This window comes from Zeugodacus cucurbitae, chromosome X, assembly GCF_028554725.1.
Source record: "Zeugodacus cucurbitae isolate PBARC_wt_2022May chromosome X, idZeuCucr1.2, whole genome shotgun sequence".
In the NCBI taxonomy this organism is placed as follows: Eukaryota; Metazoa; Arthropoda; class Insecta; order Diptera; family Tephritidae; genus Zeugodacus; species Zeugodacus cucurbitae.
Window position 1 is genome coordinate 28394422 of NC_071672.1, and position 27158 is coordinate 28421579.

The 27158-nt window shown below is 36.3% G+C and overlaps 2 protein-coding genes across 6 annotated transcripts; one reads left to right on the plus strand and one right to left on the minus strand.

Annotated features, from left to right (window-relative positions):
• The first annotated feature begins 3844 nt into the window (after positions 1-3844).
• On the plus strand, positions 3845-7889 carry LOC128923135 (tetratricopeptide repeat protein 39B-like). The gene is made up of 3 exons (XM_054235611.1): positions 3845-5335; positions 5398-5538; positions 5694-7889. Exons 1-3 carry the CDS (start codon positions 5310-5312, stop codon positions 5788-5790), a joined length of 264 nt encoding a protein of 87 aa, XP_054091586.1. The 5' UTR covers positions 3845-5309; the 3' UTR covers positions 5791-7889.
• Positions 7890-9517: 1628 nt separating this feature from the next.
• On the minus strand, positions 9518-22121 carry LOC105220210 (hypothetical protein). 5 transcript variants are annotated; one of them, XM_011196640.3, is made up of 5 exons: positions 21926-22121; positions 15748-17209; positions 15437-15651; positions 11740-15357; positions 11405-11678 (listed from the first exon to the last, which is right to left on the minus strand). In XM_011196640.3, the coding sequence occupies exons 2-5, from the start codon at positions 16935-16937 to the stop codon at positions 11638-11640; spliced, it is 5064 nt and encodes a 1687-aa protein (XP_011194942.1). In that variant the 5' UTR covers positions 16938-17209; positions 21926-22121; the 3' UTR covers positions 11405-11637. The 5 variants fall into 5 exon arrangements, with proteins under 5 accessions (XP_011194938.1, XP_011194941.1, XP_028901518.1 ...); XM_011196636.3 differs by having other exon boundaries at positions 9518-15357; positions 21926-22120; XM_011196639.3 differs by lacking the exon at positions 21926-22121 and adding an exon at positions 21569-21904 and having other exon boundaries at positions 9518-15357.
• Between the last annotated feature and the right edge of the window lie 5037 nt (positions 22122-27158).

Consider the following 27158-nt stretch of genomic DNA (forward strand, 5'->3'; position numbering starts at 1 on the left):
ATTATACCATTAACGACAATAAACGACAACGCTGCACTATATTTTTTATCATAATTCCAGTAAAATAATATGCTTTTGAGCTTTAACCCAAATATTCTAATGAGTATATTAACAAAAAAAATTGTATTATATAATTGCAGGAAGAAATACACTGGCTTTTCGCTGGAGTCACGCTTACATTTCCGCATACATGGTGCGCTTATGGAATTTAAGGAAAAACTGAACTTTAAACATTAAGTTGGAAAATTGAAATAAACATATTTATGGAGATTTGGTTAAAAAATTAAATACACATATTTTAAATTATTTTTACTACAACGTACGCGCAAATGACGATACACGCGATTTCCCAAGTTCTACTGTACCTATTCACCTGAACATTTTGAGGTTGGAATCGTATTTTTTATACTCTCGCAATAAAGTTACTAAAGAGAGTATTATAGTTTTGTTCACATAACGGTTGTTTTTAACACCCAAAACTAAATGAGTTAGATATAGGGTTATATATACCAAAGTGATCAGGGTAAAGAGTGTAGTTCAAATCGGCTAAAAAATGCAATTATATGTTTACAAATTAGCAATTTTTCATTAAAGTTAAGTGAACGAATCAAATTTTTTAGATAACATTGACATTTTTTTTAGGTTCACAAATTTATTTCTACTCTTGTTCATTTTTTTTTTTTGATTCATTACTCTCGTACTATTCATGATGCAAAAGCATGATGTCGATATCTGATGGGACGGCACTTGTACATCCCTTTATTTCTTCTCAAGCCTAACAAGTTATAAAATCTGAAATATTTTTAAAACTTGATAAGCTAAAGCAAGTGATTGCGCTATGTTTGATTGCAGGGATGTACTAAGGCATTAGCCAGTGGGCTTGGATGTTCACGGAGTTTAGATGTATATGTCTTGTTGCTACCCTTTCCTTCCTTTTCCAGCATAGGGATGCCAAGGATACGAACCATATTGTACAACGGTAAAAGGAATATCGAGACTTTTGCTTTATTCCATTAAAGCAATTCTGCGACGATTATCGACAATTGTTGATGAAATTTGAAGGTGCTATAGTTTGGTTTTATAATTATACGATTATAGTGTACGAAATCCAAAGAGCAATGCGGACATTAATGTACTGGTTGTTGTTGTTGTAGCGGTTATCTATCCCTGCCTGAAAAGAAGAGCATAAATCTAGTTGTCGTCGAAATCATCTAACGGGAGGCCCAGGAAACGTGTTGTTTCGACGGGGTTGGACCAAAGGGAAAGGGGTGCTAGATGAGTAGGGTTCAATAGGCTGCCGGGTGCAGCATCCAAACTTGCAAAACTTGAAACTGTTTTTTTTTTCGAAATGATACCCGTGATTTCTTTAAGTTTTAACTGTTCATATATATTTTGTTTTTCAAAACGATACACGCGATTTCCCAAGTTCTACTGGACCTTTTCACCTGAACATTTTGATGTTGGAATCGTATTTTTTATACTCTCGCAACAAAGTTGCTAAAGAGAGTATTATAGTTTTGTTGACATAACGGTTATTTGTAACACCCAAAACTAAACGAGTTATATATAGGGTTATATATACCAAAGTGATCAGGATGAAGAATGTAGTTCAAAACCAGATGTCTGTCTGTCCGTCCGTCTGTGCAAGTTGTAACTTGAGTAAAAATTAAGATATCTTGATGAATATGACTTGGAACACTTGTTTCTTGGCACCATAGGAAGGTTGCTTTCGAAGATGAGCAAAATCGGACTGCCACGCCCACAAAATGGCGAAAACCGAAAACACATAAATGTCATAAATAAAGCTATGGAAATAAAATTGGGTCCAAAGGATTGTTCTAGGAAGGGGCATATTTGGATGTAATTTTTTTGGGAAAATGGGCATGGCACCGCCCCCTTATAAATTTTTTGTACATATCTCGTAAACTACTAAAGCTATATCAACGAAATTCTCTCCCATACAAAAGTTATGTTGAAAACGACTCAAAATGCTTTAATTAAGTAAGGGATAACACCAGAAACCTAAATTTTATTTATAAAGAATGTACAGAAAAATTTAAGTGGGTGTGGCTACTACTCGACCAATATCAATGACATTTGGTTTATAATATTTTCCTTGCATCCCAATGATATGTTGTGAAAATAGGCCAAACGCCTACTTCCTATATACCAGAACTTTGAAGTCAACGTGAATAGTATACTTAACAATATGTAAAGTACGCACTAGTGAACATATCGGAACAGAACTTTGCATAAATACTGCATTTATAGTGTAGCAGCCCCTTTCTAAAAAGCGAAATCGGACCATAGGTTTTCAAAGCCCCATATATCGAACAAGAGGACCTCGGTGCTTCTAACCTAATATTAGGGTTTCCAACTTTCAATGGACTTTATACCATATATATGGCGAATATGTGGGTCAAAATATCTATTATATAATATTAATTAAATAAATTGCGAGAGTATAAAATGTTCGGTCACAACCGAACTTAGCCCTTCCTTACTTGTTAAATTTTTATTTTGTTTTGTATTATTTATTTTTATTTATATATTTTTTTTTTTAATTTATGTTTAAATTTTTATTTATATATTTTTTTAAATTTATGTTTAAATTTTTATTTTTATATTTTTTTTGTTTTATTTGACTTTGTTTATTCAATAATTTTTGTTTTACATTCCTGTAATGTTAATGAATAAATGATAAAAAAATTTTATTACAACACTTTAAAAATGACTTGAAATTCATGCCTCTAACACCAGAATACCCCCTAAAAATGAATTATTCGAATTATCAGCTAAACGGCCACACACATTTGGTGAATCTTGCGTTCCTATGTTAGTCAATAGCATGTCTGAAAAAAATTTTATGAATCCTTTTCTGTCATTACAACTACAAATTTGTGTTGCGCTTGCGGAGTACTTCACATGCGATAAAAAACAATGTAATCGAGTAGGCATTATTTACTATAATTAGTAATTTATATTTTATATGTGTATATATATAAAATTATTTAAATAGTTTTAAGGTTTTTTGCTTGGCTAGTCGAAGCATATTTGACTTATAACTAATGTTTGCAAATGTGCAACGCAGTTTACTATTAGCTTATTAAGGTTTGCTTTATTCATGTATTATAAATCTATGTGCATTTAAAAATATGCTATGAACTAACAATTGAACATAATGTGAAATTTCATTTAGAAACATGTATGTATTTTATTTTATTTATGCCGTACACACTATGTTGTGTTGTTATATAAATTTAAATCCTTATATACTTTAATACCTATCCTTAATAAAAAATATAAATCGATAATAAATGCTCAAAAAGACATATTTATACGGATATATATGTAACATGTAAAACTATGTGTTATTTGTATATATTACATGCCACAAAAACAAATTGAAATCCTTAATCAGTTCAGATCTTATTCAATTTTTTATTATTGTTCTTGCCTTTATTACAAACCCACATATCTAGTTTTATATGCGAATGACAACGAAACTATCGGTTCATGGTTGGTGTTCACGTGTGTAATTTTAACGTAAAATATTTGATGAAGGGAAGTGGAAATAAAAAAAATGTTTTCCGATGACAGTATACACAACCAGCTAAAATGCTGTTCACACGATAAAACTATATACGCGCGCAAGTTCGTCTAACTACATACATTATACAATATGGTGTGATATCTTTCTTAATACTATGCTAAGGGTGTCATATGATTTGAGATTAACAATAACGCTATTTATGAATATATAATAAACGTTTCTTTTATGTAAAATGTATTAAGTATACCCTATTTTACTATTACTTGTTTCAAGTATTTTGTAAATGTACTATGAAGGTGATTTGAGCATCTCAAAGAGCTGAAATGAGTGGCAAATTGGCTCATTACATTTATTATTTATGCGAGAAATGTATCGTTTAGCGTTCGAAATTATTGAATTTTTTTTGTTAGTTATGACTACAACTGTAGTTTTGCTATGCTTGTTGCTTAGTAAAAGAAAAGTAGAAAAGTTAAATATGTGTTAGCAAATTTTGATAAAATTATATTAAAGATTAAACTAACAGCTGGCCACAAATTGTTTATGTCATTTTTAAATTATCTTTTAATATGTATGTTGTCGGCTCCAACCGCTAGGGTTGCATAAATAATAAGCATTATAACGTAAAATTGAAAAAGATAGAACGTCATAAAATTCGAAAGCACTCAAAAAAAAGTGATTTCCATGTGCTACAATAAGTTGCTATTTTGGCATTTTCTTTTAATTATTTAATTCAATTGGCGAAAATTACATTTTTTGTTTGTTTGCATTTTGTTTAGGGGGGCTAGAACTGTGCCATAACATCCTAGAGGAACAATTACTATTATATCCGCAGGGTGTGTGGTGTGTGCTCTCGAATGACGTCGAGTCCAAAAATTTCAATTACTAACAATTTTACAATAACAAATAGGTCGATTTTTTCGTCTAAAATCGTAATTTTGGCTTGAAAATGGTACCAAAAATTGAAAAATTAAAAAAAAACTCCACGTCAATTGAAAGATAAACTAATAAACTAAAGAAAGCATTTTGATTTTTTGGTTTTGGATGATCCAGCGATGCTGTAGGCTGGTCACCGCACAAGCACTTTTTTCGAGGTGCCTGCAGAGATCGACGATAAATCCGTTATTCCTCGCTATTTTTCGATAAAACTTTTTTTAAGTATCCTTCAAATGTTGTACTTTCATATAATATTAAGTAAAATTAACCTGCAGCAATAATTTTTTCTAAAAAAATTCATGAGAAAAGGTCTCTTTTCGACGAAAAAAACCTTACCTTAAACAACTCACTTGTTTTTATTGGAGTTCTATACATTTATTTACTTTACAGTTGCTACTTATTCTATATACAAATTTCCTTTATTATATATTCAGTTTGAAGCTGGACTGGCGGGAGGCGAAATTGTACGCCAGCTATTTAGTGGAGCACAGCAAATGGTCTCGTACGATTTACTCCTATCAGCAAGCGGCTGTAATGCTAATGAACGATGATCTCGACGACAATGAGCTGGAAACCGTTGAGTCTCTAATGCATGATACACCCAAGTATAAGCAAAGGATCGCCGGAAAATCACTACCTATGGAGAAATTCATTTGTAAGAAGGTGGCGCGATATTTTGCGCAAAATCATTACCTCTGTCTTCCAGCTGTTGAGCTGATGTTTGTCTGGAACGCATTCAAAGTGCTTAGCAAAAATTATCAGTTAGCTGACGCTCAATGCTCAAGCATTGTGTTTTTTATTACGTGGCGCTTGCTATCGACAAATGAAGCAGCCATTCCTCGCATTGCAGTAAGATTTTAATCGAATCATTTATAAAATTATTCCAACATTAACCCTGTCATCTTTTAAAGAGATCTTGAAGCGTGCATGAACTTGCAAAGTCAAATCAAAGAAGACACATATTTGATGGCCTACGTCTGCGTGGAATCGGGACTGGTGCATGCAGACGAACAAAATTATGAATTGGCTATCACCACAATTGAGGAAGCGAAGTAAGTATATTTTATTATACCATTAACGACAATAAACGACAACGCTGCACTATATTTTTTTATCATAATTCGAGTAAAATAATATGCTTTTGAACTTTAACCCAAATATTCTAATGAGTATATTAACAAAAAAAAATTGTATTATATAATTGCAGGAAGAAATACACTGGCTTTTCGCTGGAGTCACGCTTACATTTCCGCATACATGGTGCGCTTATGGAATTTAAGGAAAAACTGAACTTTAAACATTAAGTTGGAAAATTGAAATAAACATATTTATGAAGATTTGGTTAAAAAATTAAATACACATATTTTAAATTATTTTTACTACAACGTACGCGCAAATGACGATACACGCGATTTCCCAAGTTCTACTGTACCTATTCACCTGAACATTTTGAGGTTGGAATCGTATTTTTTATACTCTCGCAACAAAGTTACTAAAGAGAGTATTATAGTTTTGTTCACATAACGGTTGTTTTTAACACCCAAAACTAAATGAGTTAGATATAGGGTTATATATACCAAAGTGATCAGGGTAAAGAGTGTAGTTCAAATCGGCTAAAAAGTGCAATTATATGTTTACAAATTAGCAATTTTTCATTAAAGTTAAGTGAACGAATCAAATTTTTTAGATAACATTGACATTTTTTTTAGGTTCACAAATTTATTTCTACTCTTGTTCATTTTTTTTTTTGTTTCATTACTCTCGTACTATTCATGATGCAAAAGCATGATGTCGATATCTGATGGGACGGCACTTGTACATCCCTTTATTTCTTCTCAAGCCTAACAAGTTATAAAATCTGAAATATTTTTAAAACTTGATAAGCTAAAGCAAGTGATTGCGCTATGTTTGATTGCAGGGATGTACTAAGGCATTAGCCAGTGGGCTTGGATGTTCACGGAGTTTAGATGTATATGTCTTGTTGCTACCCTTTCCTTCCTTCTCCAGCATAGGGATGCCAAGGATACGAACCATATTGTACAACGGTAAAAGGAATATCGAGACTTTTGCTTTATTCCATTAAAGCAATTCTGCGACGATTATCGACAATTGTTGATGAAATTTGAAGGTGCTATAGTTTGGTTTTATAATTATACGATTATAGTGTACGAAATCCAAAGAGCAATGCGGACATTAATGTACTGGTTGTTGTTGTTGTAGCGGTTATCTATCCCTGCCTGAAAAGAAGAGCATAAATCTAGTTGTCGTCGAAATCATCTAACGGGAGGCCCAGGAAAAGTGTTGTTTCGACGGGGTTGGACCAAAGGGAAAGGGGTGCTAGATTAGTAGGGTTCGTTAGGCATGCAAAAAAAGGTGGTTAGTGTCTTGCGGGACATGTATTTTGTATGTCGGGGTTCAGTCTGGATAAGTAGCAGTTTAACCTGCTACAATATCCAGATCGAAGTTACGCAAGAGTCACTCTGGTTTCACGTGGCAACTCGAGCTCTTCGTCTGCTATAGGTGGTGGTTTGGTTCGAAGGACGCCATTCACTGGAAGGGAGTCAATGAAGGTGTTGATAGCACCACTGTGAATGGCGTTTAAAGCGTGTCTAAAACTGTTTGCGTCCGCAGTCTGGTCGATATATGGATTAAGTTCGTCGACGTGTTGTAGGAATGATCTCTTGATCCAGCAAGTGATTACATGGGTGATTTCTATGAAAACGGCAGGAAGTACTAATTATGCTATCTGCTGCCTTGTCGTTTAGGAGTTGATTTCTTCCAACTCCTTCTGTTTTACTACAACCTATCGGGAGTACTCTGAGGTAGAAATAAGTTATGGAATTTCTTATACATTTAAAAATACGTTTACTATGGGATTTTATATAATTAAGATTATTTTCGAAGATACAGGAAATGCCGGGTGCAGCATCCAAACTTGCAAAACTTGAAACTGCTTTTTTTTCGAAATGATACCCGTGATTTCTTTAAGTTTTAACTGTTCATATATATTTTGTTTTTCAAAACGATACCCGCGATTTCCCAAGTTCTACTGGACCTTTTCACCTGAACATTTTGATGTTGGAATCGTATATTTTATACTCTCGCAACAAAGTTGCTAAAGAGAGTATTATAGTTTTGTTGACATAACGGTTGTTTGTAACACCCAAAACTAAACGAGTTATATATAGGGTTATATATACCAAAGTGATCAGGATGAAGAATGTAGTTCAAAACCAGATGTCTGTCTGTCCGTCCGTCTGTGCAAGTTGTAACTTGAGTAAAAATTAAGATATCTTGATGAATATGACTTGGAACACTTGTTTCTTGGCACCATAGGAAGGTTGCTTTCGAAGATGAGCAAAATCGGACTGCCACGCCCACAAAATGGCGAAAACCGAAAACACATAAAGTACCATAAATAAAGCTATGGAAATAAAATTGGGTCCAAAGGATTGTTCTAGGAAGGGGCATATTTGGATGTAATTTTTTTGGGAAAATGGGCATGGCACCGCCCCCTTATAAATTTTTCGTATATATCTCGTAAACTACTAAAGCTATATCAACGAAATTCTCTCCCATACAAAAGTTATGTTGAAAACGACTCAAAATGCTTTAATTAAGTAAGGGATAACACCAGAAACCTAAATTTTATTTATAAAGAATGTACAGAAAAATTTAAGTGGGTGTGGCTACTACTCGACCAATATCAATGACATTTGGTTTATAATATTTTCCTTGCATCCCAATGATATGTTGTGAAAATAGGCCAAACGCCTACTTCCTATATACCAGAACTTTGAAGTCAACGTGAATAGTATACTTAACAATATGTAAAGTACGCACTAGTGAAGATATCGGAACAGAACTTTGCATAAATACTGCATTTATAGTGTAGCAGCCCCTTTCTAAAAAGCGAAATCGGACCATAGGTTTTCAAAGCCCCATATATCGAACAAGAGGACCTCGGTGCTTCTAACCTAATATTAGGGTTTCCAACTTTCAATGGACTTTATACCATATATATGACGAATATGTGGGTCAAAATATCTATTATATAATATTAATTAAATAAATTGCGAGAGTATAAAATGTTCGGTCACAACCGAACTTAGCCCTTCCTTACTTGTTAAATTTTTATTTTGTTTTGTATTATTATTTTTATTTATATATTTTTTTTAATTTATGTTTAAATTTTTATTTATATATTTTTTTAAATTTATGTTTAAATTTTTATTTTTATATTTTTTTGTTTTATTTGACTTTGTTTATTCAATAATTTTTATTTTACATTCCTGTAATGTTAATGAATAAATGATAAAAAATTTTTATTACAACACTTTAAAAATGACTTGAAATTCATGCCTCTAACACCAGAATACCCCCTTAAAAATGAATTATTCGAATTATCAGCTAAACGGCCACACACATTTGGTGAATTGTGCGTTCCCATGTTAGTCAATAGCATGTCTGAAAAAGTTTTTATGAATCCTTTTCTGTCATTACAACTACAAATTTGTGTTGCGCTTGCGGAGTACTTCACATGCGATAAAAAACAATGTAATCGAGTAGGCATTATTTACTATAATTAGTAATTTATATTTTATATGTGTATATATATAAAATTATTTAAATACTTTTAAGGTTTTTTGCTTGGCTAGTCGAAGCATATTTGACTTATAACTGCAAATGTGCAACGCAGTTTACTATTAGCTTATTAAGGTTTGCTTATATTCATGTATTATAAATCTATGTGCATTTAAAAATATGCTATGAACTAAATTTACAATTGAACATAATGTGAAATTTCATTTAGAAACATGTATGTATTTTATTTTATTTATGCCGTACACACTATGTTGTGTTGTTATATAAATTTAAATCCTTATATACTTTAATACCTATCCTTAATAAAAAATATAAATCGATAATAAATGCTCAAAAAGACATATTTATACGGATATATATGTAACATGTAAAACTATGTTTTATTTGTATATATTACATGCGACAAAAACAAATTGAAATCCTTAATTAATCAGTTCAAATCTTATTCAATTTTTTATTATTGTTCTTTATTACAAACCCACATATCTAGTTTTATATGCGAATGACAACGAAACTATCGGTTCATGGTTGGTGTTCATGTGTGTAATTTTAACGTAAAATATTTGATGAAGGGAAGTGGAAATAAAAAAAAATGTTTTCCGATGACAGTATACACAACCAGCTAAAATGCTGTTCACACGATAAAACTATATACGCGCGCAAGTTCGTCTAACTACATACATTATACAATATGGTGTGATATCTTTCTTAATACTATGCTAAGGGTGTCATATGATTTGAGATTAACAATAACGCTATTTATGAATATATAATAAACGTTTCTTTTATGTAAAATGTATTAAGTATACCCTATATTACTATTACTTGTTTCAAGTGTTTTGTAAATGTACTATGAAGGTGATTTGAGCATCTCAAAGAGCTGAAATGAGTGGCAAATTGGCTCATTACATTTATTACTTATGCGAGAAATGTATCGTTTAGCGTTCGAAATTATTGAATTTTTTTTGTTAATTATGACTACAACTGTTGTTTTGCTATGCTTGTTGCTTAGTAAAAGAAAAGTAGAAAAGTTAAATATGTGTTAGCAAATTTTGATAAAATTATATTAAAGATTAAACTAACAGCTGGCCACAAATTGTTTATGTCATTTTTAAATTATCTTTTAATATGTATGTTGTCGGCTCCAACCGTTAGGGTTGCATAAATAATAAGCATTATAACGTAAAATTGAAAAAGATAGAACGTCATAAAATTCGAAAGCACTCAAAAAAAAGTGATTTCCATGTGCTACAATAAGTTGCTATTTTGGCATTTTCTTTTAATTATTTAATTCAATTTGCGAAAATTACATTTTTTGTTTGTTTGCATTTTGTTTAGGGGGGCAACATATGAGATAATTATGTATATATATATATTTTTTTTACACTTATTTTAATATAAATCTTGCAATCGATTATCAGAGAAACGAGTATTTCATTTGTTTTATGTTGATTGGTAAACAAAATAACTGTATATACAAGAAATCGCATTGTTTGTATTTTCAATAAATATACTTTTTTTTGGTTTAAGTAAAACGGTATTCAAAAATCGTAAGCAAATCTAAATATTGACCAATATTCGATTTATTAAAATGAAATATGTTGAGGGCAGTTTTTTTGTTTTTGTTTTTTTTTTCTTTCTTTTTTTTTTTTTTTTTGTTAAAAACTATAGAGATAATAAGATATTGTTATACACAATAGTTCAAAGTAATTAAAACTGAAAAAATACGTACGCATCTATAATTGTACAATAACCGAATAAAATTTATTAATAATTAGCTACCTCGAGATTTCCATAAGCACGTAGTCAATTATCTCTTTTATAAGTAGGTATCACAAAAGCGTTTTGTCACTGTGAATTAATTGTATTTCAACAAAACTTCAAAAATAATAATGAGGGTATGAGGCTATAAGAATGATTAAAGAATGGGCAATAGCTACAATAAAACAGTAGTTGGAGAAATGTGCAATAAAATGCTGCTCTCTTGTGTATATGTATGTATGTATATAATTCATGTTGAGATGAAGAAAATACTCACAGCTAACAAAGCTTTATTGCTAAAATTTTAATGAAAAAAATAAACATTTACTTTCTGGCATTATAAGTTAATTAGGTATGTAGCAACAGATAATCAAGAAAGCGACGAACTTAATTGCGTACGGATGCGTTGTGTATGCCAACACCTTGTGCATTGTTCATGTCGTCAATGGCGCGAAAGCGTACAAATCCGTGTTCAGCGACAAGCATGTCAGAGTTCTTACTACGATTACTGGCAGATTCGGAGGCAGTCGATGATGTGCCTGATGCGTTAGAAGTGCCGGAATTGGCAGCAACTGACTCCGTTGGACTTATATACGTATTTGCGGTGGATACTGTTGTTTCCTGTCGCTTTTGTTGTTTTGCAGTGTTTATTGCAGATGGAAGTTTTTGCTGGTGGTTGTGATAGCTAGTTGGCAACATGAATGAGTTGGAATGTGTGGTGTTTTTCGTATTAGTTTTGGCCAAAGCGGGATTATTTGCTTTACTATTTCCCACGTTGGTATCGTTCATTTGGTTATGGCCACCGCAAAATGATGTTGTGCTGTTGCTATTTATAATACAAGAACCATCTTCATTATCGATTAAATTAGTGCGCTCTACATTACTACCTGGTAGCATCATATCATCTTCAGAATTTTGATGTGGATGTTGCGGGAGAGTGCTGCTACGATCGAGCGACGAACGACTGAAAAGGTGCTCGTGTTCGCGCTCTTGATTACGCTCACGTTCCCGTGCCACACCTGGTATATTGCCGCGTCCACCGCGCTGCTGTTGCTGTAGATGTCTATCCGTTGAGAGGGCTATGGTTTGTGCACCCGATATACGCTGAGCTGATATATTCGATGATGCAGCTGATGAAGACGATGAATTGCGACCATGCATAACACCGATACCAGGCATATGTGCACCACCATTACCATTACCAACAATATTGTTTAGCGTACCACTTTTGCGTACACCGTATAAGCCACGATCAAAGGAATTGTAACCACCATAGCGACTAGAGGCACAGGAATGGGTGGAATTCGAACTACGCCGCTCAGGATTTTCATAAGCATTACGATCTAAAGTTTTATGCATTTTCTTCTCACGTTTACTTTTATGATTATCGACAACACGCGACAATTGTTGCCCAGCATGAGACTCAGACCAACAATCTGACGATGGTCCAGTACCGACAGTCCCCATATGTGGTCTTTCAAAATTATTGAAATCGTAACCGGCTGTATGAGGCTCCTGTAAAGGTTCTGAATAGCAACTATCACTCTGTAAAAGCAACATTTGCTGCTGCGAAGCGGCGGATGAACCTGAACCCCCACTACTACTAGCAGTAGTGGAAGTGGTCGAGGTTTTGGTAAATTTTGGTACACCACCAGGGTTTGCTGAAGATACTCCAAACCCTGAACCACTTACAGAACCACGCAAATCAAAATTTGGATTTTCATAATGATCAGTAGTTGCATCCGTCAAATAATCTGTATACTGAGGCACCTCATGGCTATAGCGTCCACATGCACCAACACCACCGCCAGCTAATGTACTCTGTGTACCATATTCACTTGTATTATGGTTGGCCATTGCGCTGTTAATAGACCCCGAATCATATGGTCGCTGATATGTCGGTTGAGTCTGCAATTGAAATTCACTAGTATTTCGGTTGCCGGTTGGAGTTGCACTGCTACCAACACCATTTAATTGTGATTGTCCATTTGCAGACAGTGAGTTCAAAGCAAAGCTATCATCGTATATCAGTTTGCCCGTACGCATTGTGTAAGTGTGCAGATTCGTATTTGCGTTACAAACTGCTGGGTAATCAGTATCTATCTGTTCCTGGCTCGAACTAGATGTGCATGGCAGGAAAAATCCGGCCACATTCGAATGATTGTGATGAAAGTGATGGTGCGCATGTTTCTCCCGATTAGGATTGCCTGTACCACTTCCAAACACGACATTTCCACCACCATTGCCTCCCGCTACGCCATAACGAGCATCACCATTAGCCGCTGCATTGGCACCAACTCCTACTCCATTATTGCCACCACTGGTTTTTAATCCAGCCACCCACGATAGCAGAGTTATTATGGAAATCTCAATCAAACGCAAGGAGAACTGGTAACCCCACTGCAACCAATCTATCTCAGCTGTTAACTGCTGTATCAGTGGGCGTGTTGTGGATATACTGATGGCGCCAAATATTTGTAAGGCAGCCAATAGGACAAATAACAAAGCCGTCGCTATGGTGATATGTATAGCGTAAGAGAGATTCTGATAGCCATGTATATAATTTTGAGATTTACTACGAAGTATACGCTTTAGAATACGATATAAATAGAGGTACAGCACTCCCAGGAACAAACAAACAAATATGTATATAATCTGGCATATCAGTGAGAGTACCCTTGGAGGTGGTGTGCTGCCTATCACATTGGTAGTCGGAGCTGCAGCGGCTGATTGAAGAAAGAGTGCCGAATGAGTATTAAAACCAGTTGCCGACACCAGAAAATTTGTGGTAGCTGCCGCAATATATTGTTGTTGCTGTTGCTGATGATGGTGTTGATGCAACAGTTGTTGCTGTTGCTGACGACGATAGAGTAGCTGTTGTTGCTGCTGTTGATACAATAAGTGTTGTTGTTGTTGATTCTGCAGCGTATACGACTCAACATAATGCAGTGTAATGCAGAGCAACACATGCACGCCACAACCCACAACAACGGTTAGTGGCCGTATGAGTGCAGAATAACGGTTGTTTTTATGGTTCAAAGCTTTCAAAAAGAGATACAAAATCAGCACTGAAAAAGAAATGGTCAATAACGTAGCCGGCAAATTCAATAATAGCTCGGAAATGAACAAGTTAAACGTAGCGTGGATATTATAAGCATCGTAACACAGATAGAAAATGCGTGCCGAACAAATTACAATCAAAATTAGATTAATACACATAAAATATGATTGAGAAAATAGATGCGTTAACTTATTGTAAGTAAGGACTTTGTATAAGGAGTAAACTGCCAAAATTGTGAAGAGTACAACGGAAAAATATACATGGATATTCCATGCGACCGTCCAAGTAGAGTGTGAGGAGGCGGCAGCAGCTGTTGATGACGACGTCGCTGATGAGCCCTTATCACTGGCAGTATTACCACTGCCAACTGTAGCTGACAACGTCGGATTATTACCAACTGTCGCGCTGAGGATGGTCGATGTGGTAGAAGTGGCGGCAGCAGCTGCAGCTGCAGAATTCACACCCAATTGTCCACCTATGGCCGCTGCTGTTGACGGTGTGGAGGTGCTACCGTTTCTGCTTCCATTACCGCTACCATTTGTGCCACCATATGAGTGCTCATTGAAAGTGTTGGTCTTGGCGGTATATATATGTTCGCTAGAATCTGTTTTTGTCGCATCATATATCTCCGTACCGCTGCTCAAGGCTGGACTATTCTTACTTTTGTTAATGTTTGAGCTACTCCACATACCACTATCTTCCACGCTATCAATTTGTTGCGCTACATTAGTACCATCTAGTAGCACAACCGGTGAAGAGGGCGGTTGGTTGTAATTGGTAATCGGTCGAGATGTAGCTTGTTTTAATAGTACTTCTGGTATATCGCCTTTACCATTCGAACCACTTAAAATTCGTCGTATACTTGGCAAAACTTCTTGACGGGTAGAGTGTTGTTTTGGGCCATTATTATTTTGTAATGGTAGCTCTTGTGATTTAGTACTATCATAAAAGTTTTTGCTGGTATCACTTGTCATTGTTTGTATAGAGCCGCCAACATTTGTATTATCAACATTTGCATTACCATAGGCAACGTTGGTACGCGATGGCGTATTCAGCGCTTTCTTACGATCTATATCTGCGCTTACGCCCAACGGTATATTAGAAGCACTATTATTACCAGTTGGTGCAAGGGCCACTGATACGTCAGGTGAATTGTTCCCCGTAGATGCCGCTAAATCGGGTGGACGAAATGGTATACGTTCATGACCAGGCATTAAACTTGGTGGTGGTATAGGGCGCCGATTTATATATGTTCCTGTATTAGGTGCAATGCCCTCATTATTAGTGCCACGTAGAGTTGGTTTATCAGCAAAAGGATTCTGAAACTCTGCTGGCAACCGCGGAGTAAAAAATGAACGAGCTGGTGGAGAATATGACGGAATATCACCTGGATACATTGGTATGGTGGGTATCTGGCCATTATTTTTCTTAAGAATGTTCGGTACTGTAATTAAAGTTAATAACATGGAATATAAGACAGTATATAAGTTAGATAAAACAAAATAAAAGTTCGCAATAATTACTTGAGGGCAAAGGTGTAGAGTTTATCACATGTCTATGGCGCTCACGTTCATGGTTATGATGTCTATTCGGGTTGGGATAAGTTGGATTACTATTACTTTTTAGTATATCGGCATTGGGCGCCGACGTTGGCAATGCATGATCGCGTTCCAAATCTAACTCATAATTTCTATGATGATGATTAATTTGTTGTTGTTGCGATGTCTTTTCGGCATACCTACAAAATTACATAGTCAATAAACCCCCAAATAAATTTACGATTTGTATTATGCTTTAGAACTTATTAAAGAAAGAACTGTATTAAAGTACCCACCGTAGAGTTGTCAACAAGGGTGTGGCAATTGTTGTTAAACTTGGCACGTAACTAGTGTCAGGAATACTGCGCTTTGTAGTCGACGTTGTACCGTAGGCAACTTTTTTTAGTACTGCTGCTACGCTTCTTTCCAAATTGTTCATTTTCATTTTATCCATGTAACCACTGGAAATGGATGGTGAACCACCACTAATAACTCCACCAACGACCATTCCGGGCTTCGTGGCAATCCGATTACTGCTTTCGCTGGGAATGCTAGTATTTATGTAGTGCTTATTATTGACACCATCAGCCACGAAATCATCATCAGCAGGCCTCAAATATTTCGACTCAACCAATAGTAGAGCATGCGTCCAACGCACTTGTGACAGTGACAATAATATTAACAATATATAATGAATCGTATTGACGTACATTTGGGTGTTGAATATGCCATTCGTACCCGCAACACTTGTACGAGTTTTTCTGGAATTCTTACTTTTCATCTCGCTGGTTTTATAACTGCTGCATTTATTTTTTCCAGAAGCTGGGGAAACACAACAAATTTGATGAAAACCACCTGAAGACACTTCATTGGCACAAGTGTGTTGGTTTGCATTGACACTATCGTCAAGTGCATGCAACATATTCGAACAACAATCATAATCATATCTACAATTTGTTATTATTGTTTTACTATATACTGCAGTAAATTCATTCATGAATTTATAATTTGGAAAGTCGACAAAAATTGAACTCGATTTGATAATTTCACTGTCATAATTTTGCGACTGCTCAACATTCCTGGAATAAATCTCAGCTTCTGTATGTTGTAGACTGTAACGTGGATTTTGCGTTACATTTAAGTTGTTGGTAGCAATCTGCGGTTGAATTGATTCCTGCCATGTCCTCGGTATCAGTTGACTTCCAACTTCAGGCAATTTTAATCGAGTTATCGGTAAAGAAGTGTCAGCCTGAAGCCTTGAGTTATCACAGCAAAAATTGCAACATTTATAAGCTTCCCTTTTGTTTTTATTATAGCGTGCGTAGCTGCCTTCAATCTCTCGTCGTCCACTACTTCGTTCAGTAGTGCCGACAATACTTATTCTGGACACCGCAGTTGTTTTCCTATTTATTCCCAGATTAATCGTATGTTCGCAGGGAGCCGCAAACACATTCCCATTTGAGGATAATATCGTAATTCTCGTCATAGCATTTACTGCCGCAAGTCGCTTATATTCGGTTCTAATATAAATTTCTTATTTGATAATTTTTTGTATAAAGCTAACTCATGCATTTATTATGTGACATAACCACTTGATCAAACTACTTTTGCTGAGATTACAACTCGTCTTCCTAATTACCGCAAATCCTGATTAGTGTCGCCAGCCGAATGATGAAATCCGAAGAATAATAGTTGTGATGATATAATGATCGGCGTACTTGGCGTATCTTTAATATACATTCTTTCAGCTAATGTAATCTGCGAAAAAAACATTAGAAAACATTTAATATTAAAATATTTCTTCCCCGCATGCTATTTAGTCAAATGGACTTTTACAATTTATTTTTTTTCCTTTTTCCTCTCACAATGCAACATATTTTTTTATTCCAATGATTCTATGCAACACTTCGCACCATACAAGATAGCTATAGGGTTATAACAAAATTATCAGGATGATGAGACGAATTCCGAATGTCTCTTATCGAACAAATCTTAACACATCTCTAAATACCGAATATAAGGAAAAATACAAAATATGACTAAATTTGTGTGATACCTTAATGGGATTAAGTGAGTATATTGTCCTAACAAACCGGGTTGAGTCGATAAAAAAAGCCTTCCGGTCGCCTTTATGTCGTACTTATTGGTCAATATGTGAAAATGTTATACTCGTATGTTTACGTATACATATTAATCAGTGATGGGGGCACGCGTTGTTGTGGTTAATGCTAGTTAACTACTTGATAAAGTTGATATTGATGGAGTCACTTATTATAGCAAGCATAATTTTTTAATAATTGCATCACCGACTTTATTAAAGGAATTTTAGTCGACGCACCTATAGCGAATTGTGAAAATGTTTTTATTTTATTTTTTTTTTTTCTAGTGACATAGACATTTTTGCAGGTAAGAATTACAAGTTATTGTGCGTAAAAATGAGTTTGTAAATATTTATTATTGATCATAAACGTTCTAAAAATAACTTGTAGCAAAAATTGTGTTAAAGGATATAATTTTATTAATAAATTCAACTTTCCGGTTAATGAAATCAAAATTATCGAGCCTTTACCGCCATTTTAGCGTAAGCGACAAAAACCAAACTTTACAGGAGAAGGTTTTTTTAAATACTTTTAACCATTAATGTGGTAGTAATTTTTTATTCAAATATCGTTGATTGCTATCAAGTGTTTCCACATCATTAAATGCCTGTCATATACTGGTGTATAAAGTTGAAAAAAAAAAAACAAAGTTAGGTGTCCGTTAACTGGTATATTTACCCTATATTTCCATCCCATATTTTGCAATTAAACGTAAACAAAATTGTATATCGCGGCTAACGTTAAATAAACTCACAAACTAGTTTCACATAAAAATAAGAATGGACATACTGAGATATAATTTGAAGTATAATCCTTCATTATTATTTATTTTGATTCGTTTGAAAAATATGTATATATGGTAACACTGATTATTTGTTAACATGGAACCCGCATATTTAAAGAAAAAATTAACGAAATTGACATAAAATAAATATGTAGAAACAATGCAGTGAAGAGCTAGTGTTTAATAAGTGCATAATATAAATGAATAAATGAAAAATTAACTATAAATAGAGAAATTGCAATTCAACTTAAAATACGAATATCTCGAAAACTATAAGTTTGCGGCGGTTATAATTTATTCGTAATCTGAAGAACCTACTCTATCCATCCATACCCATTTTTAGTTTTCCCAATAGCACTTACACAACTTCTTCTTCTTGACTGGCGTAGACACCGCTTACGCGTTTATATCCGATTTTCAACTAGGAGTAAGTAATACCTCAATAGTGCTTACACTTCTAGGAAAAAGTGAAAAAATTATTTAACCAACAATTTAGACTGGGCAGATTAAATACAATCAGGCCCGGTTGTCACTTTTCCAATTATACCGGCAGAATTTACAATACTCTTCAGAAAGCTTCAGTTTCTAATTCTATTATATTTCACTATACCAAATAGTTGACTAGAATATAATTTAACGTATACCGTATCCACAGCAACGTGTGAACGAGTCTACTTTATTTATATTTCTTTATTTTATTTATACTTTACTACGAGTCTAGTTTATTTAATAAAAAGTGTTTATTTTGGGCTAATTTACCTAAAAGTGAACTCAAATCTTGGCGCCCCAGAAACTAAAATCTCCCCGAGTCTACTAGTAGACTAATAAAATTATTATTATTTTATTATTTCGATTTTTTAACAGAGTCGCAGAAAATATGAAATCCTGGCAACCTTTAAGTCTCAAACCTCTTTCACTATCAACGACAAATCACTCAAATTTATTGGTTTCTGTTCAGCAAAATTTTTTTGATATCGGTCCTCAGGTTTTCAATGAAGTTGAAGTCAAAAGTCTGATAGGTCAGTGATAATTAAAGTAGATAATTTGAACAGATCATTTTTAAAGCGCCTTATACCTTTTTATAAATTTTCCATTTTTTTTTTAAATTTCCTCTGTACGGCTATCCTTTACACACCGGAGAATTGACATTGATATATGTACATATTGTGTTGTTTTTCACATTCAGAAAAATATTCTGAAACATCGTGTCGTATTAAAAATATTATAAAACTTAAACTTTGGATTTACTTTTTCTCCTAATGCTATTACATTCAGCACAAAAAGAAAAATATGAGTACTACGTGAATTCATTTCGCCTTCTGAATATAAACTTATTGTTTCTTCTTCTAAGTTTAAAATGAAAAAATAATAATTTAGTAAAAAGAGGGGAGTTCATGTAAATTTAGAGAAAAAAAAACAACAATGTCGCAAAATATGGTTACTTAAGCGGGATAGGCACTTAAACGGGAGGCACTTAAGGGGGTTCACTGTATACTCATTTGGTAATTTTAATAGCCTAATTAGAAAAAAACACAGCACATTGGGAAAACTACTTGACACACTCCTAGTTCAAGAGACTTTTTTGTTTACATTGCATTTATGACAAGAACGTTTTACCACAAATCTAAATCTAAAGGAAAATATGAATATATACCTCGTTTAATGGTTTATGTTTTTCAAAAAAAAAAAAACCGTTTGCATAGCAAATAATACATCGAGCATTTATACACTGCACAATAATCGAAAATGAAATAATATCCGAAGGAAATATGCTATACGCCTGCGCGGGTTTTAATTGACGTGCGTAAACTTTATTAGAAAATTTGTGTACTTTCTATGGTATAATTCAGGAAAGTAGTTATTTAACACAAATAAACTAGTGTAAAAGATTTGAGATTTCATTTTTGAAAACGAGTATTTTGTTAGAAAAAATCTAGAATTAGCTATACGTATACCAACCCCGAATTTTTCCTTATGTATGCATTTCACAATAACTTACACTTCATTATATTGATTTTACGTATTTATGTTATAAAAAAATATATTAATATTTGCTTTAAATAAGCAATTTACTTTTTATTCAGAACTATCAATTCACGCAATAACTATTATGCAAACGAATCAAAATAAATAAAAAAGAAGGATTATACCCCAAATAATATCTCGAGATGTCCTAAGAAGTCTTAAGAAATACTTTCTACATTGGAGACCTTTGCACGAGCTTTAAAACAAAGCTTATGCTCGAACCAGCACAGGTGTTTATTATCGATCGCGGCTTACCTTACTTTTTTCCTGAATTTGATCTTTTGCGCAGACTTTTTTTGCATTGACGATTTAAAGAAAAACAACACCGGTGGTTCCAATAATTTGGATTCCTAAGTTGGTCGAACCGATACCGGGTTTTATCAAGAACATAGAACACAGGCATATTTTTCATAACATATAGCGATTGTGATTCTCATATTTGGGCTATAATCCTCTCTTGTTACGCATACAACCCTTTTCTTATTGCGTAAATTTATTAAGAATTCAATAAAAATTAAAATGCTTATTTAAAGCAACTTAAAATATCATTTATATAAAATAAATACGTACAAACAATGCAGTGAAAAGTAGATTTATAGAAGCTGGATTAATATATTCACTATAAATAGAGAATTTTACAAGTTAAAATTTGTTAATTTATAAACTTTATTTGCGAATATATAATATTCAAGTCATATCATACACATTTTAACACATTTAGTGAATCATTGATCGTTAATACAGCAGACTCTTTAATATATTTTGTATAGGACAATATTAGCATCATGGTTATATGGTAAATATTGTACCAATGCTTTGCTGGCAACTGACATGAAAAAAATATCTACTTGATTAGTTTTCATATATGTAAGCACTCAAAACAGCCAGCCAAACATAAAAACAAATACAATGTGGAAACAGCTACACATCAAGAAGAATTTGTTCAAACGTGATGCACTTTAAAACTAAATACATATATTATATATCGTACATTTTTCAAATACATTTGAGATCCACATTTCGTTTATTCATATAGTTTGAAGAAACATTCGCGCACTCACTGCTAAACACATCTATTCAATTTCGTTTCTTTCCCACATTTCGCTTTGTGCACTTAAACGATGTATCTATTTCAATTTAAGATTTCCAACGAAATGCAATGGAACTGAGACACTTTACAAAATGGCTACCTTTTTTACAATTGCATACCATATTCTTTTAATTTATTTTATTCACTGCAACAATGTGCAACTAGGAAACATGCCATTTCAAGTTTGCAGAAAAATAATCCATAAGTAATATACTAAATGTTTACATCCACCAATTTTATATTCATTATATATTTGTAGCACATGATTCACAAAAAGGAAAGCACTAACGAACTGCATGGCCCGATGAATATGGTCATGGTACTACAGATGCATGGTTCTATGCACTTATGTACACATGTATATATATATATTCATATGAATGCATCTATATATAAACCAAAACCACAAATTCGTTAATATATACACAGTTGTTAATGTTTTAACTATTTAACAATCCCGATCAAACTTTAATTACCAAATTCACATATGGATTCCAAATATCATATTCGCATTTGCAAACGTTTTGTAGATTAAAATTAAGTTTTGCAATTTTAATCAATGATTGCTTTCATATTGAAAAAATACAGATTTTAAAGGTGTGTGCCCGTACAATACACAACGCCAAGTTAGGCACTTTTCGTTTTCCCATTTACACTACATTCTCCGTTTCCAAGCAGACAAAATTTAACCCAATTCCAATTGTCAGAACGTTCCCGTCCGCTATAGGGTTGTATGTGCACAATACAAAATTTAATTTTGACAAAGTTTATATAGTTCTAACATTTCAAATAAATTTAATTTAAAAATAATTATTCTTCTCCATTCAAAAACTGAATGAATTTGTTTATGCAACTTTAATTTTAATAAGTAAAAGTTTTTGTACAGCGCGTCTCATAACGCAAAATATTATTGCATGACAACTATTTCATTTTTCATAATGCCTGCGGGGAAAATTTGAAGTGATTAGTGAAGGAGGATGGGATCATGTGTAGAAGTTCACGCAAGTGAGGAAAGTTTTTGATTGTCACTCACTTGGGAGTGGCCAGAAACGATTCTTCTCCACATGGTTCAAGCAGCTCACGACTTCCGGTTTTAGACCAAGTATCCTCTGGGTAGCCAACAGACATCCGTTTGAAGGCGAGCTAAAGTGAGAAGGCGAAGCCCGCTTATGCGGTTGTGCGTAGGGTTTGGGACCCACCACATAAAAACACCCCCCAATGAAAAATCTACGAAAGCCTCGGATGAGACACCCCCCTTTTGATGACGACCCCTGCAAACGTTTTAAGGATAATGATATAAGGGCATGCACCTGGAATGTCCGGACCCTTAATTGGGAAGGTGCCTCTGCCCAGCTGGTTGATGTCCTCATACGACTTAAGGCTGACATCACCGCCATCCAAGAAGTGCGATGGACGGGACAAGGACGGAAGAAGGTGGGTCCTTGTGCCATCTACTACAGCGGCCATATAAAGGAGCGCAAATTTGGTGTTGGATTTGTGGTGGGAGAGAGACTCCGTCGCAGAGTCCTGGCATTCACCCCGGTGGATGAACGTCTAGCCACAATCCGCATCAAAGCGAGGTTCTTCAACATATCGCTGATTTGCGCCCACGCCCCAACGGAAGAGAAGGACGATGTGACCAAAGATGCTTTCTATGAGCGCCTAGAACGCACCTATGAGCGCTGCCCCCGCCACGATGTAAAAGTCGTGCTTGGTGATTTTAACGCCAGGGTGGGTAAAGAAGGTGTCTTTGGCACAACAGTCGGAAAATTCAGCCTCCATGACGAAACATCGCCTAACGGCCTGAGGCTGATCGACTTCGCTGGGGCCCGAAATATGGTCGTCTGTAGTACCAGATTCCAGCATAAGAAAATACATCAAGCTACTTGGCTGTCTCCTGATCGAAACACGCGAAACCAAATCGATCACGTTATGATAGACGGAAGACATGTCTCCTGTGTTTTAGACGTGCGTACGCTCCGAGGACCAAATATAGACTCGGACCATTATCTGGTCGCAGCGAAGATACGCACCCGCCTCTGTGCAGCAAAGAATGCCCGTCAACAAACACAAGGAAGGTTCGACGTCGAAAAGCTGCAATCGCAACAGACAGCCACGAAATACTCTACTCGACTTGCACTCCTGCTCTCTGAGAGCACTCATCAGCATCTCGGTATAAGGGAACTGTGGAACGGCATCTCAAACTCACTGCGTACCGCTGCAGCCGAAACAATTGGTTTTCGGCAACGACAAAAAACAAGCTGGTACGATGAGGAGTGCCGTCTCGCAGCGGAGAGAAAACAGACTGCCTACCTCGCAACATTGCAAACGACCACAACACGTGCGGGATGGGATAGATACCGAGAGCTGAAGAGGGAAGCGAGACGCATTTGCAGACAAAAAAAGAAAGAGGCCGAAATGCGTGAGTACGAAGAGCTTGAGAAGCTGGCAGACAGAGGGAATGCTCGAAAATTTTATGAAAAAATGAAGCGACTTAACGAAGGTTTCAAGACCGGAGCATCCTCATGTAGAGACCAAGGTGGTAATCTGGTAACCGATGTCCAGGGCATACTGGGATTATGGAGGGAACACTTCTCCGACCTGCTGAATGGCAGTGAGAGTACAACACCAGGAGATGGCGAACCCGATCCCCCGATCGATGACGATGGAACAGATGTTCCATTACCCGACCATGACGAAATTCGAATAGCAATTACCCGCTTGAAGAACAACAAAGCAGCGGGGGCCGATAGATTACCGGCAGAACTATTCAAATACGGCGGCGAAGAACTGATAAGGTGCATGCATCAGCTTCTTTGCAGAATATGGTCGGAAGAAAGCATGCCTGACGATTGGAATCTCAGTGTGCTCTGCCCAATCCATAAAAAGGGAGATCCCACAATCTGCGCCAATTACCGTGGGATCAGCCTCCTAAATATCGCATACAAGGTTCTATCGAGCGTATTGTGTGAAAGAATAAAGCCCACCGTCAACAAACTGATTGGACCTTATCAGTGTGGCTTTAGACCTGGAAAATCGACAACTGACCAGATATTCACCATGCGCCAAATCTTGGAAAAGACCCGAGAAAAGAGGATCGACACACACCACCTTTTTGTCGATTTTAAAGCTGCTTTCGACAGCACGAAAAGGAGTTGCCTTTACGCCGCGATGTCTGAATTTGGTATCCCCGCAAAACTAATACGGCTGTGTAAATTGACGTTGAGCAACACCAAAAGCTCCGTCATGATTGGGAAGGACCTCTCCGAGCCGTTCGATACCAAACGAGGTTTCAGACAAGGTGACTCACTATCGTGCGACTTCTTTAACCTGATGCTGGAAACAATTATAAGAGCTGCAGAGCTAAACCGAGAAGGTACAATCTTCTACAAGAGTGTACAGCTCCTGGCGTACGCCGATGATATTGATATCATCGGAAGCAACAACCGCGCCGTTTGTTCTGCTTTTTCCCGCATGGATAAGGAGGCGAAGCGAATGGGTCTGGAGGTGAATGAGGACAAGACGAAATATCTCCTGTCATCAAACAAACAGTCGGCGCATTCGCGTCTTGGCTCCCACGTCACTGTTGACAGTCATAACTTCGAGGTCGTAGATAATTTCGTATACCTGGGAACCAGCATCAACAACACGAACAATGTCAGCCTCGAAATCCAGCGCAGAATAACTCTTGCCAACAGGTGCTACTTTGGACTGAGTAGGCAATTGAACAGTAAAGTCCTCTCTCGACGAACCAAAATCAAGCTCTACAAGTCGCTTATCATTCCCGTCCTGCTTTACGGTGCAGAAGCTTGGACGATGTCAACATCAGATGAGACGACACTAGGAGTTTTCGAGAGGAAAATTTTGCGCAAGATTTATGGTCCTCAGAACATTGGCAACGGCGAATACCGCAGACGATGGAACGATGAGCTGTACGAGTTATACGACGACATTGACATAGTTCAGCGAATAAAAAGACAGCGGCTACGCTGGCTAGGTCATGTTGTCCGAATGGACGAAAACACTCCAGCCCTGAAAGTGTTCGATGCAGTACCCGCCGGAGGAAGCCGAGGAAGGGGAAGGCCTCCACTCCGTTGGAGGGACCAGGTGGAGAGCGACCTGGTTACACTTGGGATCTCCAACTGGCGCCGAACTGCGAAGGAGAGAGACAGGTGGCGCACTATCGTCGATTCGGCTATAACCGGCTAAACGGTTGCAACGCCAATCACATACATACAGATTATATTGAAAGTCCACTTTCACATCAACAACCTCTGGGGGTCCTACAGGAGTGTGCTCTGGTCTTGAAACCTTCAGTTAGTCGCCGGATCTTTTCGTAAAATTTTCGAGCATTACAACTGTCGGCCAGCTGATCAAGCTCTTCATACTCACGCATTTCGGCCTCTTTCCTGTTTTGTCTGCAAATGCGTCTCGCTTCCCTTTTCAGCTCTCGGTATCTTTCCCATTGTAGGCAGTCTGTTTTCTCTCCGCTGCGAGACGACAATCCTCATCATACCAGCTGTTTTTTTTTACTTTTCCGAAAGCCAATGGTTTCGGTTGCAGATGTACGTAAGGAGTTTGATATGCCATCCCCCAGCTCCCTTATACCGAGATGCTGAGGAGTGCTCTCAGAGAGCAAGAGTGCAAGTCGAGTAGAAAATCGTTCGGCTGTCGGTCGGAGACATGTCCATCTATCACAACATTTGGTTGCGAGTGATTCGATCCGGGGACAGCCACGTAGCTTGATGGATTTTCTTATGCTGGAATCTAGTACTACAGACCACCATATTTCGGGCCCCGGCGAAGTCGATCAGCTTCAGACCGTTTGGCGATGTTTCGTCATGGAGGCTGAATTTTCCAATTGTTGTGCCAAAGACACCTTCTTTACCCACCCTAGCGTTGAAATCACCAAGCACGATTTTGACATCGTGGCGGGGCAGCGCTCATAGGTACGTTCTAGGCGCTCATAGAAGGTATCTTTGATCACTTCGTGCTTCTCTTCCGTAGGGGAGTAGGCACAAATCAGCGATATGTTGAAGAACCTCGCTTTGATGCGGATTGTGGCTAGACGTTCACCCACCGAAGTGAATGCCAGGACTCGACGACGAAGTCTCTCTCCCACAACGAATCCCACACCGAATTTGCGCTTCTTTATTTGGCCGCTGTAGTAGATGTCACAAGGACCCACCTTCTTCCGTCCTTGTCTCTTCCATCGCATTTCTTGGATTGCGGTGATGTCAGCCTTTACTCTTTCGAGGACATCAACCAGCTGGGCAGAGGCACCTTCCCAATTAAGGGTCCGGACATTCCAGGTGGAAGCCCTTAAATCATAGTCCTTTATACGTTTGCTGTGGTCGTCATCAAAAGGGGAGTGTCTCATCCGAGGCTATTGCTTCTTATTCATTGGTTATTCGTTTTTATGTGATGGGTCCCAAACCCTACGCACAACCGCATAAGCGGGATTCGCCTTCTCATTTTAGCTCGCTTCCAGACGGATGTCTGTTGGCTACCCAGAGGATACTTGGTCTAAGACCGGAAGTCGTGAGCTGCTTGAGCCACATGCAAAAGAATCGTCTCCCAAGTGAATGGCAGTCAGAAACTTTCCTCATTAACGTGAACTTCTACATATGACTCCATCTTCCAATTCATAGTTCAATTTATGGAATATTCGTGAGGATGTGGCTTGCTGTGAACATCGTCATTCGTTTC